Raw genomic sequence first — 16,199 nt, forward strand, 5'->3', positions numbered from 1 at the left:
TGTCCATACATGGCCTCCTCTACTGCCATGATGAGGCTAAACTCAGGTTGGAGGAGCAACACCTCATATACCATCTGGGTAGTCTCCAGCCCCTTGGTATGAACATAGAATTGTCCAACTTCCGGTAATTCCCTCCCCCTCCCTTCCTCTATCCCTATGTCACTCTGCCCCCTCCCCCAGCTGCCTATCACCTCCCTCATGGTTCCGCCTCCTTCTACTACCCATTGTGTTTTCCCCTATTCTCTCTTCACCTTTCCTGCCTATCACCTCCCTGCTTCCTTTCCCCCACCCCTTTATCTTTCCCCTTACTGGTTCTTTACCTGGAACCTACCAGCCTTCTCCTTCCCACCCTCCCCCCACCTTCTTTATAGGGCCTCTGCCCCTTCCCCCTACAGTCCTGGCCAAGGGTTCCGGCCCGAAACGTCGACAGATCTTTTCCACAGATGCTGCCTGGCCTGCTAAGTTCCTCCAGCATGTTGTGACTGGCTTCATAGCTGTGGACTCACTTTCTGAGCTTCAGTTCTGAATGTTATCAGCTTGATTTTATTGTTTGCACAATTTGTTTTTTTTCCTGCACATTAAGTGTTTGAAGGTTTTCTTTTTGAAATGGGTTCTATTGGGTTTCTTTGTTTTGCAGCTGCCTGAAGGGAGACTAAGCTCAAGGCTGTGTAAAGTATACTGTACATACTCTGATAAATGTACTTTGAACTTTTGAACAACCATCAGGCTATTGAACTGACCTGGCTAACTTCACTCACCTCAACTCTGTGTGGATTCCACACCCTACAGACTTGCTTGTCAAGGACTCCACAACTATGCTCTTGATATACTTTTAATGTACTTATTTGCACATTTTGTCTTCTTTTACACATTAGTTGTTTGTCAGTATTTACGTACAAAGTACTTGTATAATTTTTCATAAATTCTATTGCATTTCTTTATTTTCCTGTGAATGCCTGCAAGAAAATGAATTTGAGGGTAGTATATGGTGATACTTTGATGATCAATTTACTTAGAACTTTGACCCGTTGCCCAGATTACACATCTTTCCATGTATTTCTAGCAAATCTCCCAAAAGAACAGTTTTCCTCTCTTTCATCTTTCCTTGCAACAGTAACCCTCATCGCACATTCCCATAAATCTATCAGGACCCTGTTTAAGACTCTCACACCTTTCCTGTAATGTAGGGACCCAAACTGATCACAAGGCTGGAAGACTGTTTTAAATGTTCATCATGACCTCTGTTTTTATACTCAGTGACACTGTTGACAAAGCCCTGAAGCATGTTCACATACAAACCACTTCCTCAGCCAGATGTACAGGTTCAATTACCTGCTCCTGCACGCATTTTGGAACAAGTCCTGTATTCTATATCACCTGTACTCGTAATTCCAACCAAAATTCACCACCTTACAATCTCCACAGTAAACATCAACAACATATATTCCTAAATTCCTATTATTTAGTAATGTAGAAACTCTCCCTCTCCATCAGCCTGTTTACTTCTCCATCTCCCTGTCTGTCTCTCTCCCATCAGTCTGTCTGATTACATCTCCGTCTCCCTGTCAGTCTGTCTCGCTCCCATCAGTCTGTCTGATTACATCTTTGTCTCCCTGTCTGTCTGTCTTCCATCAGTCTGTCTGATTACATCTCCGTCTCCCTGTCGGTCTGTGTCTCTCCCATCAGTCTGTCTGATCACATCTCTGTCTCCCTGTCTGTCTGTCTTCCGTCAGTCTGTCTGATTACATCTCTGTCTCCCTGTCTGTCTCTCTCCCATCAGTCTGTCTGATTACATCTCTGTCTCCCTGTCTGTCTGTCTTCCATCAGTCTGTCTGATTACATCTGTCTCCCTGTCTGTCTGTCTTCCATCAGTCTGTCTGATTACATCTCTGTCTCCCTGTTGGTCTGTCTCTCTCCCATCAGTCTGTCTGATTACATCTCTGTCTCCCTGTCTGTCTGTCTCTCTCCCATCAGTCTGTCTGATTACATCTCTGTCTCCCTGTCTGTCTCTCTCCCATCAGTCTGTCTGATTACATCTCTGTCTCCCTGTCTGTCTGTCTTCCATCAGTCTGTCTGATTACATCTGTCTCCCTGTCTGTCTCTCTCCCATCAGTCTGTCTGATTACATCTCTGTCTCCCTGTCTGTCTGTCTCTCTCCCATCAGTCTGTCTGATTACATCTCTGTCTCCCTGTCTGTCTGTCTCCCATCAGTCTGTCTGATTACATCTCTGTCTCCCTGTCTGTCTCTTTCCCATCAGTCTGTCTGATTACATCTCCGTCTCCCTGTCTCCCATCAGTTTGCCTGTTTTCTCTGTCTCCTCTATGCCTCCCCGCCACCTCTCTCTGTGACCTAGATTTTCTTCATGCAAATAACTTGGCACATTATTGAACTACAATCAATATGGATTTAAACTCGTTCTGTTCTCTACATTTGCTGAGCATTCCCAGGCCTTTGTTGGTTCCAGTACAGTGGATTGCAATTAATTGGAGCAGATGCTTATTTGGAACATCTCTTGAAGAACAAAGACTAATGGAGGAATTAGCTGGGATTCCCTTGGTTTATTTGAGACACTGTGCCACGTAATTGGGGCAGGACACATGCCAAGGGGGGTAGAGGGTGAGAGACTAATGTGAGGGTGAGTGTGTGATGGGGTAGAGGGGGAGGAGGGTGAAGGGAGAACCCAACACTCCATCAACACGTCCTACATGATCCACGTGCCTCTCACTGTGGAGATCGGACCCCTTTGGATTTGGTGTAAACCCCCATTGGTTCTGATGATTGCCTTGTCCCAGCTGATGAGTGAGTGACTCAGGAGTCAGGGAAAGTGGGTGTGAATGGGAAGCAGAAAAGTGGGCCGACAGGGTTAAATATCATGTCCAGCCCTCCATGGAGGCTGGGAGGAGGTGTGCTCCCAATAGACACATTCAGGCTGGGGTCCCTGATGGTCGCTCTGGCTTCATTGTCCCACTCCAAGCCGTGATCCCCAACTCCCTCCCAAATGCCAGGGTCTGCCTGCAGACAATACCCCACACTCCCCTTCTCCAAGGGCCCACGCCAGGATTCATAGACCTCTCCACAGAGTCATAGAGTACTACAGCCCAGTAACAGGCCCATCCTTTCTTTCTTTCTTTTTCAATCTTTTTACTAGGTTTCAAAATTAAACATAACAATAATAGTAATGATACATAGAGATCGGGATTACAATAATAACAGTCAACACAAATTCCAATAGCAAGTATAGTTTAGCCTCCCAATCTCATAGTAATTGACCATGAAAAAGATATTAATAAAGAGAGAAAAAGAAAACCCCCTAAACTAAAAAGAAACTAAACTAAAAAAAAAACAAACAAAGCTTGGGCTGTCATATTACGTTGGCTAAAATTATTTGTGGTTAACTCCGCTCCTCTATACATGAAAAAAATTACTACAAAGGATTCAGAAAGGATCAACTTACATCATATGAAAATATTAAATAAATGGCCCCAAGTTTCTTCAAATTTAACGGAAGGATCCATAGTACCTCTCCTAATTTTTTCCAAGCTCAGGCATGCTGTCATTTGGGAAAACCATTGAAATGTACTGGGAGAATTAGAATCTTTGCATTTAAATAAAATGGATCTTCTGGCTATTAATGTAACAAATGCAATTAGACGGCAAACTGAAGGGGATAAACGACTAGAGTCCATCACTGGTAGTCCAAAAATTGCAGTAATAAGATGAGGTTGTAAATCAATACGCAGAACTACTAAAATAATATCAAAAATATCTTTCCAATATTTTTCTAAAAGAGGACAAGACCAGAAAATATGTGTCAAGGAAGCTACCTCAGAATTACATCTATCAGAAACAGGATTTACATGGCAGTAAAAACGAGCTCGCTTATCCTTGGAGATATGAGCCTCGTGAAGCTCCTTAAACTGTATCGAGGCGTGTCCGGCACACACTGAGGAAGCATTGACTAATTGAAGAATTTTTTCCCATTTCTCTGTAGATAATGATATTTGAAGTTCTCTTTCCCACTCATACTTAATTTTTATCAGATGTACCTAGACGTATTTTCATAATCAGATAATAAATAATTGCTATTAGACTCTTCTGAAAGGGGTTTAAACCTAAAATTTTTTCTTGTAACTTCAATTTGATGTGATATTGGAAAGGTGGATAAAGTAGTGTTCAAAAAGTTTCTATTCTGTAAATATCTGAAAAAGTGTGATCTAGGCAAATTATATTTATCAGACAACTGTTCAAAAGACTTGAAACAGTCATCCATGAATAACTCACAAAAACATGTTATTCCCTTTGTTTTCCATAGAAAAAAAGCTTGGTCAATTCTAGATGGTTGAAAGAAAAAATTAGATATAATAGAACTTGACAGGATAAATTGTTCAATCCAAAGAATTTATGAAATTGAAACCATATTCATATTGCATGTTTAATTACTGGATTTATCATTTGTTTATTCAACTTAGTAAGTGCAAAGGGAAGTGCAGCTCCTAAAATAGAAGCCAATGAGAACCCTGTACAGACTCACGCTCGAGGGTCATGCATCGTGGACTTTGAGTTTCATCCAATTCTTGAGTCGAAAACATTAAATATCGAATGTTAGTTGCCCAGTAGTAAAATCTAAGATTTGGCAAAGCCAAACCATCTTTTTTTGATTTCTGTAAATATTTCTTACCTAACCTGGGATTTCTATTCTGCCATATATATGAAGAAATTTTAGAATCAATAATATCAAAAGAAGATTTAGGGATAAAAATTGATACCGCCTAAAATAGATACAAAAATTTAGGTAAAATAATCACCATAATAGTATTAATTCCACCAATCAAAGATAAAGACAAAGGGGACCATTTAGTAAACAGTTGTTTCACATGATCGATTAAGGGTAAAAAAAAATTAATTTTAAATAGATCCTTGTGCTTCTTAGTAATTTTAACACCCAAAAAAGTAAATTAATTAGTGACTAATCTAAATGGTGATTGTCTATAAATCGGAACTTGCATATTTAATGAAAAGCACACTCTTATTAAGATTCAATTCATAACCAGAAAAACTGAGCAAATAATGTATGACTGCAGGAATAGATTTCTCTGGGTTAGAGATATATAGTAACAGGTCATCTGCATATAGTGATACTTTATGCGTCCCATTCCCACGAATTATGCCAAATATATTAGGTGAGTCACGAATAGCAATTGCCAAGGGCTCCAGGGCAATATCAAAATGTAACGGATTTAAAGGACAGCCCTGTCTAGTACCTCGAAAAAGCCTAAAAAACAGGGATCTCTGATTATTGGTAAATACAGCAGCCAGAGGTATACATCAATTGAATCCAGGATATAAATTTTGAGCTGAAATTAAATTTCTCAAGTATATCAAATGAATATTCCCATTCAAGTCTGTCAAATGCCTTCTCAGCGTCAAGCAAAATAACACATTCTGGGGTTTTAACTGAAGTACTGTATACAATCATAAACACGAGGAATTCTGCAGATGCTGGAAATTCAAGCAACACAAAAAGTTGCTGGTGAACGCAGCAAGCCAGGCAACATCCCTAGGAAGAGGTACAGTCGACGGGGTCTCGGCCCGAAACGTCGAATGTACCTCTTCCTAGAGATGCTGCCCGGCCTGCTACGTTCACCAGCAACTTTAATGTGTGTCGTAGTGTATACAATGTTCAATAGCCTCCTAACGATTTTTAATAAATCCTGTCTGATTTTTGGTGACAATTTGTGGTAGTACCTTCTCTATTCTAATCGCTAATATTTTAGAAAAGATTTTAGAAACCACATTCAACAAAGATATAGGTCTACATGATGCACATTCAGTGGGATCTTTACCTTTTTTAAGGATTAATGAGATAGGTGCTTCATAAAAGGATTGTGGTAACTTACCTACAAATAAGGCATCTTTAAAAATTCTACATAACCAAGGAGAAAGTACATCTGAAAAAAATTTATAAAGCTGTATACCCATCCGGGCCAGGAGCTTTACCAGAGTTCATTGAAAGAATTGCTTTCCTTATTTCCTCTTCAGTAATGGGTGCATCTAATGTTAAACATTCATCAGCTAGTAATTTCGGAATATTTAGTTTCCTTAACAGTTCATGCATTACGATAGGATCATCAGGAAATTCTGATTGATATAAATTGGTATAAAATTCTTGAAAAGATTTATTAATTTCATCATAGTCAATCATCAAATCATCCCATCTATGAATTTTATTAATCTGACGTTTCGCCAAAGCAGCTTTCAATTGATTAGCCAGTAACTTGCCCGACTTATCACCATGTATGTAAAATTGACTCTTAGTTTTAAGTAATTGGTTTTCAATCGGAGCTGTTAATAACAAACTCTGTTGCATCTGAAGTTCAACTCGCTCTTTATAAAGCTCCAAATTAGGAGCAATGGAATATTTTTAATCAATTTCTTTAGTCTTATCAACCAACGTACATATTTCACTATTAATACGTTTTTTCACTCCAGTCGAGTATGAAATAATTTGCCCACAAATATATGCTTTAAAGGTATCCCATAATATCCCAATGGAAATTTCTTCCATTGAGTTAGATGAAAAGAAAAATGCAATCTGTTCTTTAATAAAATTATCAAAATTTAAATCTTGAAGCAAAGTAGAATTGAACCACAACTGTCTAATACTAAAAGTTGCACCTCTAAATTTAATTGATAATTTCAAAGGCGCATGGTCGGAAATGGCGATTGTATCATACTCACAGGTAGTGACATATGAAACTAATCGAGAGTCAGTAAAAAAGTAATCAATTCTAGAGTAATTATGATAGGCCCATCCAGTTCATACTGAACAGGTACTCTGCCCAGTCCCATCGATCCACACCCAGAGCATAACCCTACATATCCCTCCCATCCATGTATCTATCCAAACTTCCCCCTGGTCCCATTGACCCACACCCTGACCATAGCCCTCCATACCCCTCCCATCCATGTACCTATACAAACTTCTCCCCAATCCCATCGACCCACACCCTGACCATAGTCCTCCATACCCTCCCATCCATGTACTTATCCAAACTTCTCCCCAGTCCCATCGACCCATGCCCAGACCATAGTCCTCCATATCCTTCCCATCCACATACCTATCCAAGCTTCTCCCTGGTCCCATCAACCCACACCCAGACCATAGTCCTCCATACCCCTCCCATCCATGAACCTATCCAAACTTCTCCCTGGTCCCATCGACCCACACCTGGACCATAGCTCTCCATACCCCTCCCATCCATGTACCTATCCAAACTTCTCCCTGGTCCCATCGACCCACACCCGGACCATAGCCCTCCATACCCTCCATTCCATGTACCTATCCAAACTTCTCCCTAATCCCATCAACCCACACCCAGACCATAGTCCTCCATATCCCTTCCATCCATGTATCTATCCAAACTTCTCTTAAATATTGAAGTCAAACCCACATCCACCACTTCTGATGGCAGCTCGATTCGCACTCTCACCACTGAGTGAAGAAGTTCCCCTTAAACATTTCACCTTTCACCCCTAACCCATGACCTCTGGTTGTGGTCGCACCCAACCTCAGCGGAAAAGCCTGCTTGCATTTACCCTATCTGTACCCTCATAATTTTATACACCTCTATCAAATCTCCTCTCAATCTCCTGTGTTCTAGGGAATAAAGTTCTATCTACTCAATCTTTCCCTGTAAACCAGGTCCTCAAGTTCCAGCAACTTTCTTGTAAATTTTCTCTGCACTCTTTCAATCAGGTTAATATCTTCCCTGTAGGCATTAAGTTCCATCTGCCATTTTTCCAGCCAGTCCAGATCCCGCTGCAAGCTTTGAGAGTCTTCCTCGTTGTCCACTACACCCACAATCTTGGTGTCACCTGCAAATTTGCTGATCCAGTTAATCACGTTTGTCCCGATTGTGGATATCAATGACAAATAACAACGAACCCAGTACCGATCCCTGCGGCACTCCACTAGTCACAGGCCTCCAGTCAGAGAGGCAACCACCTACTACCACTCTCTGGCTTCTCCCACAAAGCCAATAGCTAATCCAATTTACTACCACATCTTTTGAGGAATTATGGATCTATATTATGGAACATAGGTGAAGAAGGGACACATTTGCCTTACCCATCGACGGGGTGGCCAAGGTCTGACGCCCCACAAACTGGGCCGGGCCCATTCCATCCAAGAAGTCTCGGAATTGTCCGTCAGATGCCAGGCAGACACCGCTGTAGTTTAAGCTGCCAAGAAAAAGACAGGAGAGTGGTCAGTGCCCGGCTGAATCTGAAACCCCTGGTCAGGTCACAACGGAAGCCTCGAAACAAGAATGCAGGGCGTGTAATAGGATGCAATGGAGGGCGTGTAATAGGATGCAATGCAGGGCGTGTAATACAATGCAATGGAGGACATAATGCAGGGTGAAGGCTCCGCCAGACATCAACCAAGTCGGAGGATACGACCAAATACCTCAACTCTCTTACTGATGTTCGACTACTCTGGGGACCAGTGCGATCCCTCTCCTCGAGGCAATTGAAATCACCCCCCAGGATAACGCACTCACAATGATCTATGGACCCCAGCAATGTGATAACTCTCAGAACAGGCGCGCCTGCATCAGGCCAGGTTCAAGGGTGTATACATTTACAAAATGCATCGGCACACTGTACTGATGCACAGCAATGCGAAACAGCCGGCCTGGCACGAGTTCCTGAACCTGCAATACCTCAGGCTGGAAAAACGGGGCCAGAAATGCAGCCACCCCCCTGGAAGTGGGGCTGAGGTGACCAATGTGGACCCCCCCCCACCCCCCACCTCGCCATTCCAGGAGCCAGGTGGACTCATCTCCCGGAACAGTGTGGGTTTCCAGCAAGAAGATCACCGCATATCGCCCGCCCCGAAGGTCAGAGCCCCACTACTGCCACTGACATGAAGGGTTGCAACAGTGAACCTCATGGTGCATCTCATTGAGACCCCTCACCAGAGCCCCTGGGAGAAGCAGCAGAGCTCTCCTTTCATTGAGACCCCTCACCAGAGCCCCTGGGAGAAGGAGCAGAGCTCTCCTTTCATTGAAACCCCTCACCAGAGCCCCTGGGCCTGGGAGAAAGAGCAGAGCTCTCCTTTCAGCCTTCTCCCACCTTTGCTTACAACCCTTCTCCAGCGACTCCAGGAGTCTCCTAAACTGACGCTTCTCCTGACAGGTCACCTGAGCTCCCCTCCTCGTCTTTTGGAGGATTGTGCAGATAGACTGAGTGACACCTTTACAGACCCCTTGAACAGTGTCCTACAGTAGTCCTTCATGAACTGCCGGATCTCCTCCACAGAAACTCAGAGGTGGGATCAAGAAAGGCAGCCAGCTTGGCTTCAAGAGTGCTCCTCTTCCCCCTCACCACGTCCAACACTCTCGTCTCCCTCCAAGTAGTCATCACCTCTTCCCCCTCACCACGTCCAACACTCTCGTCTTCCTCCAAGTAGTCATAACCTCTTCCCCCTCATCACGTCCAACACTCTCGTCTCCCTCCAAGTAGTCATCACCTCTTCCCCATCACCACGTCCAACACTCTCCTCTCCCTCCAAGTAGTCATCATCTGCACCTGACGTGACCACCTCACTCCTCACCACAACCCTAACGGGAGACCCCACCACAGGCACTACCCCATCCCCAGGACCAGTGACAGAGGGAGAATCAGGTTTATTATCACCGGCATGTGACGTGAAATTTGTTAACTTAGCAACAGCAGTTCAATGCAGTACATAATATAGAAGAGAAAAAATAAATTAAAATAATAATAATAAATAAGTAAATTAATTACAGTATACATATATTGAATAGATTTTAAAAAGCGCAAAAAACAGAAATACTGTATATTAAAAAAAAGTGAGGTAGTGTCCAAGGGTTCAATGTCCATTCAGAAATTGGGTGGCAGAGGGGAAGAAACTGTTCCTGAATAGCTGAGTGTGTGCCTTCAGGCTTCTGTACCTTATACCAGATGGTAACAGTGAGAAAAGAACATGCCCTGGGTGTTGGAGATCCTTAATAATGGATGCTGCCTTTCTGAGACACCGCTCCCTGAAGATGTCCTGGGTATTTTGTAGGCTAGTGCACAAGATGGAGGCGACTAGATTTACAAGCTTCTGCAGCTTCTTTCGGTCCTGTGCAGTAGCCCCTCCATACCAGACAGTGATGCAGACTGTCAGAATGCTCTCCACAGTACAACTATAGAAGTTTTTGAGTATATTTGTTGACATTCCAAATCTCTTCAAATTCTTAATAAGTATAGCCACTGTCTTGCCTTCTTTATAACTACATCGATATGTTGGGACCAGGTTAGATCCTCAGAGATCTTGACACCCAGGAACTTGAAGCTGCTCACTCTCTCCACTTCTGATCTCTCTATAAAGATTGATATGTATTCCTTCATCTTACCCTCCCTGAAGTCCACAAATTGCTCTTTCGTCTTACTGACGTTGAGTGCCAGGTTGTTGCTGTGACACCATTCCACTAGTTGGCATATCTCACTCCTGTACGCCCTCTCGTCACCACCTGAGATTCTACCAACAAAGGTTGTATTGTCAGCAAATTTGTAGATGGTACTTGAGCAATGCCTAGACACACAGTCATGTGTATATAGAGAATAGAGCAGTGGGCTAAGCACACACCCCTGAGGTGTGCCAGTGTTGATCGTAAGTGAGGGGGATATGTTATCACCAATCTGCACAGATTGTGGTCTTCCTGTTAGGAAGTCAAAGATCCAGTTGCAGAGGGAGTTACAGAGGCCCAGGTTCTGCAACTTCTCAATCAGGATTATGGGAATGATGGTATTAAATGCTGAGCTATAGTTGATGAACAGTATCCCGACATAGGTGTTTGTGTTGTTCAGGTGGTCTAAAGCCGTGTAGAGAGCCATTGAGATTGCGTCTGCCATTGACCTGTTGTGGCTATGGGCAAATTGCAATGGGTCCAGGTCTTTGCTGAGGCAGGAGTTCAGTCTAGTCATGACCAACCTCTCAAAGCATTTCATCACTGTCAATGTGAATGCTACTGGGGGATAGTCATTAAGGCAGCCCATATTATTCTTCTAAGGCACTGGTATAATTGCTGCCTCCATTTCAGAAGCGTCCTCAGTTTCCGGCACCACTTTCCCCTCCCTCGACTTCCCCAGGCTCTTGCTGGATTTCAGGAGCCTCAGGCCCCTCCATCCTTGACTCAACAACAACCGCCCACTCCTTCTCCGGAGCAGAAGCCTTCAGATGCTTTCTCCTGAACCCACCCGTCAGCATCATTCGCACCGTGCCCAACCACAGCCGGTGGCACAGAGGGGTGGGTGACGGGGCAACAGGGGGAGGAAAACTGCAGGAAGGGGGTCAGCAGGGGAAGGCCCAGCCATCAGATCACCCTGTGCCTCCGAGAACTGGCAGCCTGACGGTTCGGGCAATTCTTCCGAATGTGCCCAGACTCCTTACAGGCATGGCACCTCGGGCAGCCCGTAGCCCACAGGATGGCATAGTAATGCTTGTCAAAATAAACCTGAAGCCGCCCCTCAGCATTCCCTCCCCGCTCCAGCCGCATATGCTGAAATGAGAAAAGGTGCTTATAACCCCTCGGGGGTGCCCTGGGGTTATTTTGGGTCGCACCTTACTTATGGAGCGCTGATAGGGGGTATCACCATCTGTATGGGGGGGGGGGGCGACACCAGTTCCACCTGCATGAAAACCCTCCCCACCCTTAACCCCTGACCCAGGGCCAAAAAACACATCACTCGCCGACTCCGAATAGAAAACAGTCTTCCCATTCAAAACCGCTGACACAACAAAGCCCTAACAGCCTCCAGCAGTCTCCGCCATGGCTCTTACAGTGGCATTGCTACCAACTGCAGTAGGCACGGCGTTCTTTAAAGTCAGTAACTTGAACGCGTGGTTCTCTTTGTGAGCTGTATCTCCCGAGCCCGCAGTCTCCACATACGACACGTTGGAGCTGCAGGCTGCCATAGCATTCAGAAATTCAAAGTTCAAGACCGGCTCTGAGATATTACACAGTCCACACCCAGCGGAACACCAGCAAACAGTCAGAAACAAACACTTCACAGATGAGATGGGACGGGAGGGGAAAAAAGGAGTGAATAGGCAGGGAAGTCCGTAGGGTGTTAAAACTTCAGCACTGCAAGTAAAGGCTTTTCCCCAGGCCAGTCCTTTCTTCCATCGGCCTCTCCAAAGTCCTCTTCACCTAGTCTCCCTGGGCTAGGCACTCCGGGGTCAGGGGTTAAGGGTGGGGAGGGTTTTCATGCAGGTGGAGCTGGGGTTTTCCGCTGTTACAAACAGAATAAATTCGTTCCGGCTCCCAGCAAAGTTAGACTTTGGCAATCCACCAGCCACACCACTGCTCGGCGCTGAAGAGACATGAACCAAAAGCTTCACCGAGCAGAATCCTTCCAGGAAAGGAAACTGTTTCAGTCTGCTGCTGAGATCAGACCCCACACTCCCAAAGACTTCTGGCAGTTTCCAGAACTGTTCTTGGGCGACTTTGCCGCAAAGTTTCAACTTTAGGAGCCTTTCTCGGTACTGGCAATAATTTAGTTGAGGCCCTCTGTTGGTCAGGGTTGTCAATGGATGTTGTGTCCAAGCTGTATAGATACACCGGCCTGGCCAGGACAACATGGAGAGCAAGCTGTTGCCCGTGTGGCCAGCTCCCCCTCTCCATGCAACTGATGAACCCAAAGGAACAGCAGATACCAGCACTGTTCGGCACCAGCTGCATCACAGGAGATGCCAGCATTGAACTCAACGTATGACTGCCTTAGTGACTCCAGCTCCGCATTTTTCACTCTGGGTTTACTCCCGAAGCCTTCCCCTTGAGTGGATAGACCACAGGTCAGCGGAGATTTGAGATCAGAGTTTTCCTTCTCCTAGATGAGCTGCCAACCACAGTAAAACGAGCCTCGTCTGTGCGGAATAATTTAATTAAACTTTATATTTCATGCAGAACCCCCAATGTGGTGCTGGAGCTGGTCGTTATCCCGGGACTGCCCTGTGATCAGGACTCCCAGTATGGTGGTGTCAGATCCAGACTTTATCCCGGGACTGCCCTGTGATCAGGACTCCCAGTATGGTGGTGTCAGATCCAGACTTTATCCCGGGACTGCCCTGTGATCAGGACTCCCAGTATGGTGGTGTCAGAGCCAGACGTTATCCCGGGACTGCCCTGTGATCAACACCACCGGTGAATGCATTACCCACTAAAACTAGGCGCACACCGTCCAGGGGATGCGTTCTCTGGGTAACGTCTAGTTCCTGCAGAAATGTTCCGCAGGAAAGAACAACCATCCCTATTTGCATGCTGGAGAAACTACATTGGGATCCCTAGAGAGTGCCTGGCAGGAGAACCGTCACTGCCCAGGACATGCCTTCTTCTCACTGCTACCATCAGGGAGCAGGAACAGGAGCTTGAAGACACACAGTAAACGTTTCAGCAACAGCTTCTTCCCCCTTACCATCAGATTTCTGAACGGTCCATGAACATTAGCTCTCACTTTGCTCTATTGATTTTTAATATATTTCTCATTGTAACTTCTCGATTTCTGAATGGTCCCTGAACCCATGAACACAATCTCACAATATTGCCCTTATTTCTGTATATTATTATGGTAAATACATTTTGTGTTGCATTGTACTGCTGCTGTAAAACAACGGATTTGATGACATATGTCTGTGATAATAAACCTGATTCTGATTCCCCAAGTTCAGAAATTTTTACAAATGCAATTTAGTGCTAGTTCAATCAAATTTCAATTGGCTGGTCCTGGAAAAGTCAATGCAACATGGTGAAAATTCTGGAAAGAAATGCCATTTGTCCTGACAGTCCATGTAGCAAGCCAGTAACCCAGTGGGCAAGCTGCTTTACAGTTATCTCGAGGCTCAGGTTTAACTGTTATAGCTGGGCAGTGGTTAGCACCATCGATTTTCAGTGCCCAGCGGGGTTCAATTCCCATCACTGTCTGTAAGGAGTTTGTACGTTCTCCCCATGACCGCGTGGGTTTCCTTTGGGCACTCCTGTCCCCTCCCACACTCCAAAGACGTACGGGTTAGTGGGTTCACTGGTCACATGCGTGTAATTGGGTGGCATGGGCTCGTTGGGTCAGAAGGCTCTGTCACCATGCTGTATCTCAAAATAAATGAAACTTTTTTTATAAAATGTTTACCTTCCTGCACTGGTCAAAAGGTAACGTAGCTGTTAGCACAACACTTTACAGTAACAGCTGCAAGATCAGGGCTCAATTCCTGCCACTGACTGTAAGGAGTTTGTACGTTCTCCCCGTGACTGCGTGGCTTTCCTCCCACAGTCCAAAGACGTACGGGCTAGGACTAGTAAGTAGTGGGCACGCTGTGTTGGCACCAGAAACGTGGCAACACTTGCGAGCTGCCTCCAGCACATCCTCAGACACAAACGATGCATTTCACTGGTGAACACAGCAGACCTGTTAGCATCTATAGGAAGAGGTACAGTCGACGTTTCAGGCCGAGACCAGGCCTACAACACTCGGGAGAACAACACTGAACACAACAGGCAACACAACAACAGCAGCAAACAAGCCCCCTTCCTCCCTCCAGCCCTATTACACAGTACAGCACAGGGACAGGCCCTTCACCCCACAATGTTGTGCCAAACATATTACATCGGTAATCAAATGGCCAGCTAATCACAATGTCCACTTCCCTCACATTCGTCTGCCTATCTATATGTCTCTTAACAGTCCCTGTTGTTTCTGCCTCGACCTCCTGCCCAGACAGTGCATTCCACGCACCCACCACTGTGTAAAAAAACTTGCCCCTCACATCTCCTTTGAAATTATCACCTCTCACCTGAAATGTATGCCTTTCTGTATTAAACCCGGGAAAAAAAGATAGTGTCTGTCTACTCTATCTATGTCTCTTAATCTTATAACCCTCTATCAGATCTCCACTCAGCCTTCGCTGCTCCAGAGAAAACAACCCAAGTTTACCCAACCCTTTGCCTGCACATGCTCTCTAATCCAGGTGGCATCCTTGTAAAGCTCTTCTGTACCATCTCCAAAGCTTCGACATCCTTCCTGTAATGGGACAACCAGACCTGTTTGCAATACTCCAGATGCAGCCTTACTAGAGTTTTACAGAGCTGCAATCTTTATAAGCTGCCCTATCAATCTGTGTAGCCACTTGGATCACAAAGTCCCTCTGCTTATCAACACTCTGCCCATATTTGTAACTGCTCTACACCCCACTGTATTCTTTGCCAGTCTTCCACAGTATTCACAACAGTATGGAACTTGATATCATCTGCAAATTTACTAACCCACCCATCTACATTTTCATCCAGGTCATTTACATACATCACAAACAGCAGAGGTCCCAGTACAAACCCCTGTGGAACGCCACTAATCACAGACCCCCAGCTAGATTAAGTCCCTTCGATCGCTACCCTCTGCCTTCTATGGACAAACCAGTTCAGAATCCCAATGGCCACTTCACCTTGGATCCCTGCATTTCCATCTTCTAACTAGCCTCCTACATTTTATATTTCTGCCCAGAAAACCAGAAAACTGTTATAAACGCAAACAACAGGAATTCTGCAGATGCTGGAAATTCAAGCAACATACATCAAAGTTGCTGGTGAACGCAGCAGGCCAGGCAGCATCTATAGGAAGAGGCGCAGTCGACGTTTCAGGCCGAGACCCTTCGTCAGGACTAACTGAAGGAAGAGTGAGTAAGGGATTTGAAAGCTGGAGGGGGAGGGGGAGATGCAAAATGATAGGAGAAGACAGGAGGGGGAGGGATAGAGCCGAGAGCTGGACAGGTGATAGGCAAAAGGGGATACGAGAGGATCATGGGACAGGAGGTCCGGGAAGAAAGACGGGGGGGGGGGTGACCCAGAGGATGGGCAAGAGGTATATTCAGAGGGACAGAGGGAGAAAAAGGAGAGTGAGAGAAAGAATGTGTGCATAAAAATAAGTAACAGCTGGGGTACGAGGGGGAGGTGGGGCCTAGCGGAAGTTAGAGAAGTCAATGTTCATGCCATCAGGTTGGAGGCTACCCAGACGGAATATAAGGTGTTGTTCCTCCAACCTGAGTGTGGCTTCATCTTTACAGTAGAGGAGGCCGTGGATAGACATGTCAGAATGGGAATGGGATGTGGAATTAAAATGTGTGGCCACTGGGAGATCCTGCTTT

At 45.1% G+C, this 16,199-nt stretch overlaps 1 protein-coding gene across 1 annotated transcript in view; it reads right to left on the reverse strand.

Annotated features, from left to right (window-relative positions):
- Positions 1 to 16,199, reverse strand: part of LOC134342641 (regulating synaptic membrane exocytosis protein 4-like) — a 143,760-nt gene that overhangs the window by 58,168 nt on the left and 69,393 nt on the right. Inside the window, exon 3 of the mRNA XM_063041004.1 lies at positions 8,130 to 8,242. Within this exon, the coding sequence (XP_062897074.1) occupies positions 8,130 to 8,242 (113 nt within the window). The remainder of the gene's footprint in view (positions 1 to 8,129; positions 8,243 to 16,199) is intronic.

This window comes from Mobula hypostoma, chromosome 2 (assembly GCF_963921235.1).
Source record: "Mobula hypostoma chromosome 2, sMobHyp1.1, whole genome shotgun sequence".
NCBI lineage: Eukaryota > Metazoa > Chordata > Chondrichthyes > Myliobatiformes > Myliobatidae > Mobula > Mobula hypostoma.